The 12,543-nt window shown below is 43.4% G+C and overlaps 1 protein-coding gene across 2 annotated transcripts in view; it reads left to right on the forward strand.

Annotated features, from left to right (window-relative positions):
* MYOM1 (myomesin 1) overlaps window positions 1-5,514 on the forward strand; it is a 147,731-nt gene extending 142,217 nt beyond the window's left edge. For both annotated transcript variants that reach the window (XM_045527395.1, XM_045527396.1), the window contains 2 exons: window positions 1,128-1,183; window positions 4,749-5,514. In XM_045527395.1, coding sequence (XP_045383351.1) covers window positions 1,128-1,183; window positions 4,749-5,042 — 350 coding nt within the window. In that variant the 3' untranslated portion in view covers window positions 5,043-5,514. The remainder of the gene's footprint in view (window positions 1-1,127; window positions 1,184-4,748) is intronic.
* Window positions 5,515-12,543: the final 7,029 nt, after the last annotated feature.

A 12,543-nucleotide genomic window follows, 5' to 3' on the forward strand; every position in this document is an offset into this window, starting at 1 on the left:
CCCAATACCTAAGATAGGTAAAAGCTGAAGCTGGGATGGGCTCCTGGCTCCCTAACTCAGTGCCCCCTTCCTTGCCTCCTCTCATACCCCCCAGAGGAATTCCATGGACTCTGTGGAGCAGAGTTTGGAAACTTAATGTCTAGGGGCTGAAGTAACCCCTCCCCCATTCTACAGATATGGAGACGGAGGCCCACACAGGAAGTGACTGGCCCAGTCTTGCACAGCAAGTCACGCAGGGAACCAGGTGACAGGTCAGGCTTACAAGTGCTGTAATGGCATCAGCAGCAGAATGCTGTCGAGTTCCACTCAAAGCAAAGCTTCCGCCTGACTTAGTGGAGAAGGAAATTGTAGAAATGAGAGTTAAGAGTCACAAATTAATTGAAGTAGGCCTAAAAATGAAAAGAAGGTTGGCCGCTGTATTCATGCCAGAAAGGATGCCTTTGAGCAAATTACAGAAAAGTGCTCTTCCCAGGGGCTGAGGCAGTCGCACCCAGGTGCATGGCTTGGCTCAGGACGCCAGCTGTGCATCTCAGCACCCACCCCATGCCTTGTGTCCCCTCGTCTGGGGGCCTTTGTACTCACAGCCATAGACATGGCCTGCACAGCACTACCAAGAACTACCAGGAGACAAGAAAGGGAAGCTCTCTAGGGTGGGCCTCAAAGAAAGCTCACATCTGCATGAGCTTCCAAATCTCTCGAACATACAGCCCATTTGCAACCTGTTTTCATCATATGGAAACCCATAAAAGAGGCCAAGCCAAGCTTGGAAACTGTCCACAGAGACCTGTTCTGCTTCCTTGAGCTTAGCCCCACTAAGCTGCAGAAGGGCCAGGGCTGAAAATAGCTATGAAAATTATAGAGCAGGTCTTGATACGACAAAGCTATAATATTTTAGCTGGTATTTCAGGTACAGATACAGGCACCCGAATACACACAATATGTGGGTAAAGAAGGATTAAAATCCAGAATCCCTGGATCATTTTTTTCTTTTGTGTATTGAAAACAATATAAAATAACTGTCAGGAGAGGGGAACTACATTGGACAATTAGTTCCCTGGGGTGTTTTGTGGGTGTGATTGTTGGTCCTCATCACTGCCGTGATTAACCAGAAGTGCCTGTGCTTGCAGATCGCGCCCGGGTGCTGGGTGGTCTCCCCGACGTGGTCACCATCCAGGAGGGCAAGGTAAGCATGGAGCATTCCTGCTGGAAATGGGGTCCAGCCTTTGTGCCTTCTTTTAAGATACACTTAACATCCCCCCATCTTCATCTTATTCCATGGCGGCTTATACTTGACCAACATGACCAAATGCAAGGTTACAAATGCTGCTGGTTTTCCAATCATCTCAAGCATCAGCATACAAGTTTGTCTCTTATAGACATACATGGATCACTTAGTATCTTTCCAGAGTAACCCTTGAAAATTGTGAGAAACTGAAAATGTTCAGTCATAGCTCTATGACAAATATAATTGGAGAAAGAAACAACCTCTAACACATAGTGGGAAATGGACTGTGCTATTAAGTGCCTCACCTTGGAAGGGAAACAGGCTGCTCCGAGAATTTCTGTAGACTCTTTTGCTGTTGAAAACTGGTTTCCTTCCATTTGGTTTTAAACTGGTATAACCTGACTCTGTGATAATCTTTCTGAGAGGCAATGAACATAATTTCTAACCTGGATTCACTTTCTTCATCTAAATGTTTCATTATACCAGTCCTAGGGGTAGAGATATTTGTAGCGGAACAAAAATTTTCCACTTCAAAGGGCAGTGAAGACCTACAGAGGGTGGTTGGAACTCAGGTAACAAAGCAAGGCGTGTCGAAATGCCTCAGCCAGAGGCAGGTTTCATGCAGCTGTTTCTTCGTGGGTGGAAAATGTGATCACAGTTGACTTTAAGCTCAACCATTGTGCAAGGCTGCTTTTATTCTTAGACTCCCTTCTCCATTTTTCTCACCTAATGAGGTTAAAAACATACAATTCACTATGTTGTAGTGAGAATTGAGAGAATGTATGTGAAAGCATTTTGTAATCTATAACTCAAATCTGAAGTATGGGTAAGAGTTTTCTATGATGCCTAAGGTGTTTGGGAATTTTTGTTTGATTTTGTTAAAAGTTTTAACTCCAAGTAATCATAGTTTCCAAAATCATACAACTGGTCTGCTTAGATAAGTTTAATGGCAATAATTTGATTTACATTTTTCTTGCTGAAATGTATTTGTAGAGTAATTCACTAAGATATGTTCATTAGTGATGGGAGGAAAACAGATTTCTTAATCTATCCGATTTGAAATGATACACCTACAAAAGAGGTACCAAGTGATCACATAGGCCCTTTAGAAGGATATTTAGAAGGGTAGCCTTTTCTCTCTGTATGGTGAGCCTAGTTCCTTCTTATAATTTCTGGATTTTAATAAGAAAAAAATGCAAGAATGGAATTTAAAATGTGACGTAAATTCAACATTGTTAGCCATTAGGAAAATAAAAATTGAAACCACAATGAAATATCATGACACACCTATCAGAACTGCTATAATGAAAAATAGCTGGGCATGGTGGTGCACGCCTGTAGTCACAGCTACTAGGGAGGCTGAGGTGGGAGGATCACTTGATCCCGGGAGTTTGCATTCAACCTGGGCACCATTGCAAGACCCTGTCTCTAAAAATAAATAAATAAATACATTTAAAATAGTACATGACAACAAATGGTGGTGAGGACATGGAGACACTGAATCACTTGTGCATTACTGGTGGGAATGTAAACCAAACTTGTACAGCCACTCGGGAAAACAGTTTGGCAATTTTGGGAGAAAAACAAAACATACATTTGCCATACAACCCAGCAGCTGCACCCCTGGACTTTTATCCCAGAGAAATGAAAACTTATGTTCACATAAAAACCTGTATGCAATTGTTCATAGCAACTGTATTTGTAATAGCCTCCAAACTGGAAAAAGCCCAGACAACCCTTATGGGCATATACACACCATTGTTAACGAACCCGAAAGGGGGGTTCCATCTGTTGCTCACCCCACAGAAAGGCAATTACTGAGACATCAAGGATTATCAAGGAAGAAAGGAGATTTATTATGGAGGATGTGTCAACTGTCAGCCGAGAGCTGGGAGGAATGGTCTGCCTCAAATATGCCTCCCTGACCTAAGGGGTCAGGGTTTTTTCTAGAGGTGAAAAGAATAATGCATGAAGTGAGTGAGCATCATTGCATGTTTGGGGTGGAGTGCAGGGCATGCAAGTGCGGTGAGAAATCATGCTAGTACATATGCTGCATGATAAAAAGATGGTGGATAAGTCCCTTCCAGGGTGGAGGTTTGGGTTGTATAACGAGCTAGGGGTTAATATCGGTCATTCTTTCCGACTTGTGCGAAGGTGGGAAGTGGGGAGTAGGTTGCTCAGCAGGTCCTTAGGCAGGATCTGTGGTGGGGTTTCGCTTTTCTTGTCTTCCCTGGACAACCAGGTTATGTGAGGCCTTGTAGTTATCTTGTGGCTTCGAGGAGATTCTCCTGTCTCTAGGGGGGTGGGAAACAACTCAAAAGGGAATAGATCAGTGAAATATAAAGTTACAAAGTTCTTCTTACTAGGCTGGGAACTTGAAACATAAGAGAACTACAAAAAAGCGTTTTTGTCCATGGAGCCAGTTACACCGTGACATCCTACTCAGCAGTGAAAAGGGACAAACTATTGATACATGCAACAACTGGGATGAATCTGTAAGGAATTAGGCTGAATGACAAAGGCAATTCTGAAGGGTTACATACTATGTGATCCTATTTACATGATAGTTTTGAAGTAACAACATTTTAGAAATGGAAAACGGATTTGTGGTTGCCAGGGATTAGGAACAGGGCTGGGAAGTTGGAGGGGGAGGTGGATGTGGTTATAAAAGGACAACACAGGGGTCGTTGTGGTGATGGCAATATTCTGTGTTTTGACTGCGGTGGTAGACCTACACTAGTGATAAAATTGAATAGAATGAAACACACACACAAACATAAATAAGTACAAACTGGTTGTGATATTGTACTACAGGTCTGTAAAATGTTATTAATACCACTGGGGAAACTGGCTAAAGGATACAGGGGATTAGTTCTTACAACTGCATGTGAATCTACAATGATCTAAATTTTTTTCAATGAAAAAAGTAAAATAAAACTGTAGACCTAAATATCGATCTTTTAGAATAAGAATGTTTCGGCCCCAGTGGGAATATTTTCTTTAGGAATACATTTTGGTGGTGCACCTCTGCAACTGCAACAGATTGAATGGGGTCTGAGGAGAGAAGTAGAAGGAGGAAAGCGGAATTTGAAAATTAATGGCATTCTCTGAAGCAGCTGTTACAATTCTGCTGCTGGGATCTTTGACGAAAATGAAATGCAAAAGAGAGCAGGTGGTGATTATGGCAGTGGGACGATCTCTCTCTTGAGACAGAGCCCAAAATGCCACATGAGAGCAAAAGGCATCTCTGTGTTTATGGAAAGGAAAGTGGAGGCAGGGAAGAGAAGCAAACTGCTTCATGTGTTTTGGATAATAAGCTTCCAGAAGCCAGGAAGCCCCAGCCTTAAAGAGACCTCCTCAGATGTTATTTCCAAATGTAACTCACACAGGTGCACGCACATAACTACTTTAAACCCGGGTCTGGAGGTTTTTATTTATCCTCTGGTCATGCCAAGTTGCCAGCCAGCAAGATTCTTGAAGGTGGATCAATATATCTGATCTATACCCTTCCCTCTCATAACAGGCCCTTAATCTCACTTGCAACGTGTGGGGCGACCCAAGTCCTGAGGTCTCGTGGTTGAAGAACGAGAAGCTCCTGGCCTCAGATGACCACTGCAACCTCAAGTTCGAGGCTGGGAAGACGGCCTACTTCACCATCAACGGTGTGACCACCTCTGACTCTGGCAAATACGGGCTGGTTGTGAAGAACAAGTACGGCTCGGAGACCAGTGACTTCACTGTCAGCGTGTTCATCCCAGAGGAGGAGGCCAGGCAGGCCGCCCTGGAGGCCCAGAAGGGCAGCAAGAAGGCCAAGTGACCGGAGCCTGGCGGCGGGGGCGCCAGGGGAGCCGAGGAGAGCTGAGCTGACCCGCGCCACTGGTGTGAGAATGGTTTGGGTTAAGGATGAGGAAGGCTTCAAGCTTTCTCCTCCCGATTTTGTGCTGGTTTGGGGGAAAATCTGTCAAGTCTTTTATTGGTATAAAAAAAAGCACCAACTAGTAGGTTTTCTTTCTCTACAAATTATGTGTTAAGAAAATATCATTGGTGGTACGAATATTAGGAAACAGTTTTACAGAAAAGACCAGAAAAAAGTTGGAGGGACATGGAATGATGATGGGAGAGCAGAAGGATGTGTTGTGGGACAGTCTGGGTCTGAGCAGTTGTGAAGCCCATTGGTACACTTTGGTATGTTTCATGTGTTGTTAGGGCAGTGATGTGCGTCTTTGTTGGCATCTTGTGGTTCGGAACCTCCTCGGTGTGAATAAACAGTTCTCACATCTTTCCTCCTCCCCAACAGTGTTTCTCACGTGCCTGCTGTTTTGCTGCTCAGTTGGGTGGCCTCCGCTGCATCTTTCTTGACACTTCCTGTGACACAGCTTCTGATTCATATTCCTTCTGGTAAAGCAGTACCTCTGCAGCATGATCAGATAAGTCACCGGGGGCCAACTGAGGTTCAGAGGTGTGAAATTACAGTCATTGCACATCTGGTAGCTTCCCACACAATCAAGCCAGTTCCGTTGTTAAGAGACACAGGGTAATTGATTGTAATGTGTCAATTACACGTGATCAGATGGAGTGAGGGGCCTGCTGCCAGAATTGGTGACGAGGGGCCTACAGCTAAGAATAAAAGGCACTGAAGAGCCCTCATAAACTGAGAGAACTGCCAGCTTTGGGGCCTGCTGCTTCCTGCGGGGTTTGCAGAGAGGGAGCATCCCAGCAGCAGCTGCTTTAGGAAGTTTGGTCCTCCCTCCATCACACACACACACACACACACACACACACACACACACACACACACACACACACGCACGCACCCCACTCTGGGAAAATAGTCATGGTGAAAAGTTTTTTCGTCTTCTTTCTCCTGCCAAAGGGTGGGGGATGGGGCAAGAGTCTTCCCTACACATCCTCTCCTTTCCAAAGTTCAGGGCTGAAAATTATCTCTCCTCTGACAGTTGCCAATTCACTTGTCCAGCCAGGTGCCCAATGCTGCTGCTATTTCATTGAACCCCAGGCAGGAGCGAGATGCTGTGTTCTCACTCTCAGGCATGGCAAGTACATGGGTTTGCTAAAGGTCCAGCAGGCCACATGGAAGGTAGCTGGCCTTGAGCAGTCTGTAGTCCTGTCTGCCTCGGCAAGAGGGCTACCTCTGGACAAGTGGCCCCAAGGACACTTGCAGGAGGTCCAAAGAGAGGAGAAAAGGGTCAAGCAGTGGCCGCTCTCCCATGCCATGGGGCTGCGCAGGAGAGAGGCACCTAAGACTCTGCAAAGAATTCCCAGTGCACCCTTCACTAGAGCCAGCGCAGAGTCAGGAGAAGTGGGGTGTTTCCAAGTAGAACCTGCCTCCCCATTCCACAATTCCACCCACTGGAGCCCAGACTGGGAAGAAAGCAAGAAGGATTTTGAATCAGATGAAAACAAAATTTTAAAACAGCATATTCCAAATTCTGAAATTCATGAAAGCGTATGAAGTCAAAGTGTGCTCTCACTAAGATCCCTGCGGTCCAGCTGAGAGACTTGATGGGACACAGTTGCATTCAGTGAGGGAAATAGCTTTTGTATTCAGAGCTCTATAAGCTGAGATTTCTCAATAAAATGGTTATGAGAATTATTTCAGCCTTTATAATGACCAAACTAAACCAACGACACTGTGATTTAATAGCTTAGGTAAAAAGCTGCTATTTCTACAGGGGAAAATATAACTGAAACTCTAGATCCATCAATTTAATGATGCTGAAGGTACTTTCTAACACGTAAGGATTTATGAATCTGTAACCTGCTAAATGTGAGCTATTGGTACACAGGGGATCATATTGCCACATAGAAAAGACTATTCAGAGTTTAGTTTTATAAAATAAATATGTAATAAGTCAAGTCACAAATTTTAAAACCTAGATCTTCCTAAATCCTTTAAGTTCAGCTTTGCAGTCTTATTTTTCTATTTAAAAGTTTAGCCATTAAAAAATAAATTTACAGCTGCTTTTTATAGCATACCTAAATTCCCTTTAATTTGTTAAACTATATTTATAAATTAATATATTTTCTTTCCATTTTAGACTATTGTCTGACTTAAACAAAAACATCCCAACAAATTGAATAACTTTAATTGCCTACTAAATTAAGTATATAAGTATGGAAAATGTAGGGTTCTCTTAAATGTTCTCATATTGTATATAAACTTAGTAAGACCAACATAAAATTATAATCAATTAAACATTTTAAGTTAGAATCACAAAGCTGAGGTGCTACTAGGCTAACTATCTAAAACATTTCAAGTACATAAAAATCAAATATGCACAGACTCCCATAATGCAAAAATACAGATTTTACCTAGATATAGTCCCTAGAGTCTGGGACTGGAGTTTTAATGCCCATGCACAAATCTGGGATGTATAAAGGGTGGCTTAGTCAAAACAAAAATGGCAATAGTAAAAATATCACCAACTAACATAGAGAAGCTATACAGAAGTTTGCCATCTGCCTGGGGGTGGTTCTGGATAGAAAAAAAAAATTAATGGGTTCCTGAAACCAGTAATGTATGCTGGTGGGGTCCACATTTATAGCACCATGTGGTAGGAATCTCAAGCCAAGAATTCCCATAAAAATGGTCAATGTCAAATGTAAAACTACACTACAAGGGACTTCTGTGTCTACCCACAAAGGATCACTGTTATGGAAATTGTCCTCCCACCGTGAACAACTAGAAAACAAGGAAAAAAAGAAGAAAAGGGCACAAACCAAACTGTGAACAACTGTTTTAGCTGTAGGGTGGGATTATGGGTGATTTTTACATTATTTTGTTTTTACTTTGTCCTTTACTATATTTTTGTATAAAAGCAAAACTAAATATGAGTGTATTTAATTATCAAGGAAAATATCCAATTTGATTTTATTCCCTTGCTGTGCAAAATGTATTCATCAACCAGCTGTTTGGGGCGTTGGCTAGGACTTTGATTCCTGAGAAAAGGAGAGTAAGTGACTGCCCCAGCTGCTTGTCTGGACAGAGGGTGAAGGCTGCAGTTCTGCCAGGGGAACCTGTCAGTTTCATTGAATTGAGGAGATGGAGATTGAAGTGCAAGTAGGCAGAGATACCTAGAATTTGTGAGAAAGAGTACTAGAGAAAAGAGGTACACAGAGACAGTGCTGGAGAACTGCAGATGGTCTCTGGCTGAGTACTGCTCTGTGAATGCTTAGGGACAGAGCCACTGAATAGTCGTAGGCTGAACAATTCTCGGAGCTTACACAGGCTGGAAATAGTTCTCATTCCCATCAGCTGGAATTAAAAGACGTGGTAATACATAGAGCTTTGGGCAGAGTCCTCAGAAATTTCTCACCTTAATAGTGGAATTGAATTAATCCTAGACTAAAAACTGCTCCAGACCAACCCTAACAACGTTTAAAAGCAAGCCTCAGAAGGATCAAATAGCTGCAATAACTTAATAATGTGTCAGAATAAAGTGCAACACACTTTAAATGAGTACATTATTGAACAGTATAAAATTCACAATAGCCAGTATCTAATCAAAAGTTAGCAGGCACTGGCCATGTGGCTCATGCCTATAATCCCAGCACTTTACAAGGCCAAGGCAGGAGGATCAATTGTGGCTGGAAGTTCAAGACCAGTCTGGGAAACATAAGAAGACTCCATCTCTACCAAAAAGTTTAAAAATCAGCCGGGCATGGCACCAGGCACCTGTAGGCTAGCTACTTGGAAGGCTGAGGCAGGAGGATCACTTGAGCCCAAGAGTTCCGGGCTGCAGTGAGCTATCATCATGCCACTGCTCTCTAGCTTGGGTGACAGAGTGAGACTCTGTTGCAAATAATAATAATTATTATTATTATGCCAAGAAGCAAGAAAATGTGAGTAATAACTAGGAGAAAACTATGTATATAAAAACAGCCCAGAAATGACACAGATGACAGAATTAGCAGATAAGGACCATAAAACATCAATTAAACTATATTATATTCCATATGTTCAAGAAGCCAGAGAAAAGATTGAATACAAGTAGAAACAGAAGAATACCAAGGCATATCATAATACATTTGTTGAAAAACATAGACAAAGAGAAAAATCTTAAAAGCAGAGAAAAAAACAGCAAATCATGTACAAAGAACACAAGTTAGATTAACACAAGATTTCTCACTAGAAACTATAGAAGCCAGGGGACAAAGGAACAAGGTCTTTAAACTGCCAAAAGAGAAGCCAAGCGCAGTGGCTCACACCTGCGATCTCAGCATTTTGGGAGGCCGAGGCTCCGGAGGATCACTTGAGGCCAGGATTTTGAAACCAGCCTGAGCAACATAGCAAGACGCCATCACTAAAAAAAAAAAAAGATAAAGGAAAAAAAGAAATAACCAACTGGGCATGGTGGCACGTGCCTAAGTCTCAGCTACTCTGGAGGCTGAGGTGGGAGGATCACTGGAGCCTGGGAGCTTGAGGCTGTGCTGAGCTATCATGGTGCCACTGCACTACAGCCTGGGCCTCAGAGTGAGACCCTGTCTCCAAAAAAATAAAATAAAGTTTTACAGACAGAGGCAAATGATATGTGGAAATTCAGATCAAAAAAAGAATGAAGAATGGCAGAACTGGTGAATATGTGGGCAAATATGAAATAGACTTTTTCTCATTTTTAGTCTCTTCTTGCTCTGGATGCACCCCTGCCAGCCCTGTGGCCCAGCCTCATACCCAAGTACACACTCCTTCCGCAGCAGCCTTGGCCAGCACCAGGGCTCTCGGGCCTCAGGGCCAATCCCATCAAGGGCGCGGCATGGGAATAGATGCTGGCACAGCCCGCACCACCCCTCCACCCCTCCAGCCCTGGGAGTCCAACTCTACCCTGGGCTGGACCACCGAGGAGGCTCTTGCAGTGTCCATGAAAGTGGTTGCCGAGAGGAGGATGCACAGATCAGGATATTTAGGAGGTGTAACGGGCAGAACTCGGGGGTGGATTGCAGAGGGGCTGAAGGAGCGGGAATTGCTGGGGAGGACTCACCTACCTACAGGCCTGAGCAGCTGGGTGGACGGTTGGGTGGCTGAAAAGGGAGCCGCCCAGAGACAGAGGAGAAGGGGTGGGAAAACAGCATTGTGGCAAAATCTACAACTCGGGGTAAGAAATTATGGCTTTCAGAAGATATCAGCTACAAAGAACCCTGACTACAAAAGAAGGAGGCAATATGAGATGTATGACCAGAACACAGCAGAGGATGATGTTTACTCGATTACTGGGGTTGAATTCTAAGAATAAATAAAAGAGAAAATGTGAGTTAAAGTGCCGGGAACTCTGAATTCTTATACTGTGTATTATAAAAACTAAAACAACCCCCCTCCCATCTTTGTGGTGCATTAATCCACATTACAACAGCAAATCTTTCACAATAGGGGTATTAGGACTCCGTTCTCTCAGGCACAGAAGAAGGAATTTTCTTCACTGTTCTGGCAGTTGCCCCCACACTTCAGGTACTGCATTTGCGAGACAGACTAACACTGTATCGTTGTTAGCGCAAACTGTGTGTTCTGGTTCCTCCTAAGTATCCACCACTATCGACTGAAAAAGTGATTTGTGAATTAACAGTGCCCCTGGCACAGACTCGCAAGTGTTCATTATGTTCCCCACGGCCCAGCTTCACTTACCCACAGCAAGACATGTAGATACAACAGCATAGATTGTATGGATGATCACGGGCTCGATACACATAGTGGCTTCAGACATTTGCATTTTGACCTATACCTCAGGGCCTTAGAGATAGGTATGTTAAAAAAAACAGTCTTAAGTTATTTAAAACAGTTCTGAAGAATTAGCTGATACATGGAAATTAAAATCTCAATCTCTAAAATTTACATGAAAGTTTCCAAAATAACTTAGCTCATAGTTATTAACATCTAAGTGATTTTTTATATTTTTTGCATTTTATTTATACACTTTAATTGTAGTCCAGTGTCAAGAGGGGTAATAGCATTTGTCACTCACATATGCTGGGTACTTTTGAGGGCAAATATTCACATTCTGAAAAAGAGAGAGAACAATATGCAACTAAGTTTAATTTAAAACACTTTGGAAACAAAATAGGCCCTGCTTTGAATAAATGATCAAAGTCATGTTCCCCTCCCCTGGCCTTGAGTTTCTGTGGTTTCCTTCTATGGTTTCTTCCCTCTTGTTTCTATTTTTAAAAGGATGAAGGTCATAACCTATAGGGCCAGGACTACAGCCAGATGAGTTACTGGTGCCCGTGATATCACATAAAAGCCACCTACTCTGCTTGCCAAGAGCTGGTTTCAAGCCAGGAGAAAAGGTGCCACATCTCTGGGACAGATAGAAGTGAAGAGTTTCCTTTCAGAGACCAGGGGACACGGCCCAGAATCAGAGGGTGTTTTATTACATTGACTCTATTTTGACTGCTCCAGAGCTGATCTTAGTTATTTCAATGTGCCCTACTGAATGTGCCCAGTAGCTGCCCACAGAAAGCCTCTCCAACCAGACCTCCACGCCAACTGCAACACATATATGCCCCATCCTGCCAACCCCTTGTTCTTTACAGCTTAATATTCCCTCCTGGGAAGCACTAACCAGGCCTCGGAACCCTCTTTGCCCACAGGCTTCTGTCTGCACAGGCACCTCCAGTTCATAAGCTTCCCATGCAGTCCAGCCCCATTCATCAGAATTCCACACAAGTGTCTCTTCCTCACGCACTCAAAACTAGGAACTGCATTGCCAAGAGCAGTCGTCTTGTTTCACAGAAGAGAAGACTATGCAGAGAGAGAAGAGAAGCGACTCATTGCTGGGGCAGAATCAAGAAATCTGAAATCCTCCTCAGGAGAAAGTTTCAGCAGCATTGAAGTAAAGGTGAGGAAATGATAAAAATGAAAATAATTCCTTGTTTTCTTCTCAAAACTGAAGGAGAAAGCAATTACCTCTAAGTCATGCTTTTAAAAACACAAGACATCATTTCTTCATTCATTCATTCATTCATTTAACAAACACTCAGCACCTGGTCTGGGTCAGGCCCTGTTCCCCCAGCCCCCTCAGCATGACAGGCTGACCAGCCTCCGTCCCTAAAATTCCTGCCTTCTAGCCAGGTTTCTGTCCAGTGCTAGTGGAAAATCACTCACAGCTTTGACCTCGGAACAGGCGCTGCCGGAAGCCATGGAAGTGAACTGGGGTGAGGAATTGGTTTTTTCCGTGTCACTACGTGTGGCAGGACAGAGCCACTCTGGAGTGTGGGGGCGAGAGGTGAGGGAGGAAATGGGAGAACAGGCAGAAATCTGTATTGGCTTCTGCACATAAACTTTGTATCTGTGAAGAATTGGACTACTTCAT

The sequence above is a fragment of the Lemur catta genome, chromosome 16 (assembly GCF_020740605.2).
Source record: "Lemur catta isolate mLemCat1 chromosome 16, mLemCat1.pri, whole genome shotgun sequence".
NCBI lineage: Eukaryota > Metazoa > Chordata > Mammalia > Primates > Lemuridae > Lemur > Lemur catta.